Source organism: Humulus lupulus, chromosome 3, assembly GCF_963169125.1.
Source record: "Humulus lupulus chromosome 3, drHumLupu1.1, whole genome shotgun sequence".
Lineage (NCBI taxonomy): Eukaryota > Viridiplantae > Streptophyta > Magnoliopsida > Rosales > Cannabaceae > Humulus > Humulus lupulus.
In genome coordinates this window covers 55,520,743-55,522,500 of record NC_084795.1, presented here as the reverse complement: position 1 = coordinate 55,522,500, position 1,758 = coordinate 55,520,743, and the positions used below count along the sequence as shown (strand labels likewise).

Genomic DNA, 1,758 nt, shown 5'->3' with positions numbered 1-1,758 from the left:
TATGTGTGTGTACCTGTGTGTGTGTGTGTGTTTTTTTAATTATTTATTTAAATAGTAAAGTAATTAATTAGAAATGTGATCTTAAATCATTTATTAGTATACCATTGAATTGGAGAATATGTGTGCGTGTATATATATTGGACAAATTTGGATAGTAGTATTATACTCGTGTAAGTGTATATATTTGCTTGCATAGGGATGCCGCTGAAGACTCAATTCATATCGTCGTCTATAAGAGTAAAAGAGTATTCACCTGAACATGATTGAGGCTTGGCGTTACGGAACGTAAGTGAACTCTAAAAATAACTATTTCATAAAATCTAACTCAAGTAGAGAATTTCATAAAAACAGTACGTGATGTACTTAAGCTGATCACATACGTACCCATATATATCATTACCTAATGGAAGCAATTATTTCACATATTTGTCAAGATAAGTGCTTCCCATAGCATTTTATTTAAGTTTTAGATACGCATGGTAAGGGATCATAAGAAGTAGCTCGTAAACTACTTATGCATTTTTTATGAGGTAAGCATCAATAGATTTTATAATAACTGAAGAAAGCTCCGCATACTTCGTAGGGTCCGGTATATTGTCGTTCATCTTCTCATACTCAAAAGTCCATTTAACTAAGCTTCCTTTCTGGCCCATATTTCCAGTGACATGAAACGTGGCCTTTACATTATTGTAATACTTCATCACGTCTCCATCAATCATCTTTAAAGTGATTAACTTGTTCTCCTCATCTAATTCTTCAACCATGTGTTTAGCAGTCTCGGATTTGTCTAGCAGTAATAGGGCAAAGCCGATGAAAGTATTATTATTATTTTTCTAAATATATATACTTAATATGAAGAATAATAATAAAAAGGATATGGTGATAATACCTGCAACATAACTCCATTCCCTAATTGAAACAAACCGACTTCAAGTCACCTTTAATTAACTTGTTGTCCTTTACTATGTCAGGGCTTATTTTAGGTATAAGGTGCTGTTTGCAGTTGATGATCTCAAAAAACCTTTCGGCAGAGGACTTGAGCTCCACTTGAACTTCTAGTTTCGCTATTTTAGCCATATATGTGTTATAGGTATCTAATTGAGAAAATTACTTTTTTTTTCTTCTATAAAAAAGAAAGCTAGCTCGGCAGGGTTGGTGAAATTTTGTCTAGCTGCAGCATCATATATATAGGTCTAGGAGGGCAGAGAGAGTGACCAATTAATTAGGTAAATAGTATAGTTAACTATTACTTAATAATTTGGTTAATTAGCTAATACTTCCTTTAATTAATAAAAACTTGTTAATTCAACTTCTATGTTTAAATCTAATTATATAATAATTATATTATTTAGTGGCAAATTATCACTAATATAATTTTAGTTACATGCCTACTATTATATAATGATAAAATTTGTTATGCTTAAAAATATATTAAGTCACAATTTTTAGCCACATATTTTTTAATAATTAATTACACAATTATATAATAATTTTTTTTCTAGTCATTAATTTTGTTGTACTAAAAGTAAGAATTTTTGTGTAATTCTCTTTTTACAACACATTTTCTGTAATGTGGACTAAGGGCAATGAATAAAATTCGTGTTTACAAATTAATAATAATTTATTAATTAACAACAAAAAATTAATAATAATAATTTTGTACCTTCTTAAGTATTTAATCAATTGAAATTTAAGAGTTTATAAAATTTACTAAACAAGTTTAAGAACATAAAAAGCTCATCATTTATGTTATATATT

The 1,758-nt window shown here is 28.6% G+C and overlaps 1 protein-coding gene across 1 annotated transcript; it reads right to left on the bottom strand.

Moving 5' to 3' along the window:
* Positions 1 to 276: 276 nt before the first annotated feature.
* On the bottom strand, positions 277 to 1,141 carry LOC133824184 (MLP-like protein 28). The gene is made up of 2 exons (XM_062257057.1): positions 925 to 1,141; positions 277 to 833 (listed from the first exon to the last, which is right to left on the bottom strand). Exons 1-2 carry the CDS (start codon positions 1,075 to 1,077, stop codon positions 513 to 515), a joined length of 474 nt encoding a protein of 157 aa, XP_062113041.1. The 5' UTR covers positions 1,078 to 1,141; the 3' UTR covers positions 277 to 512.
* Positions 1,142 to 1,758: the final 617 nt, after the last annotated feature.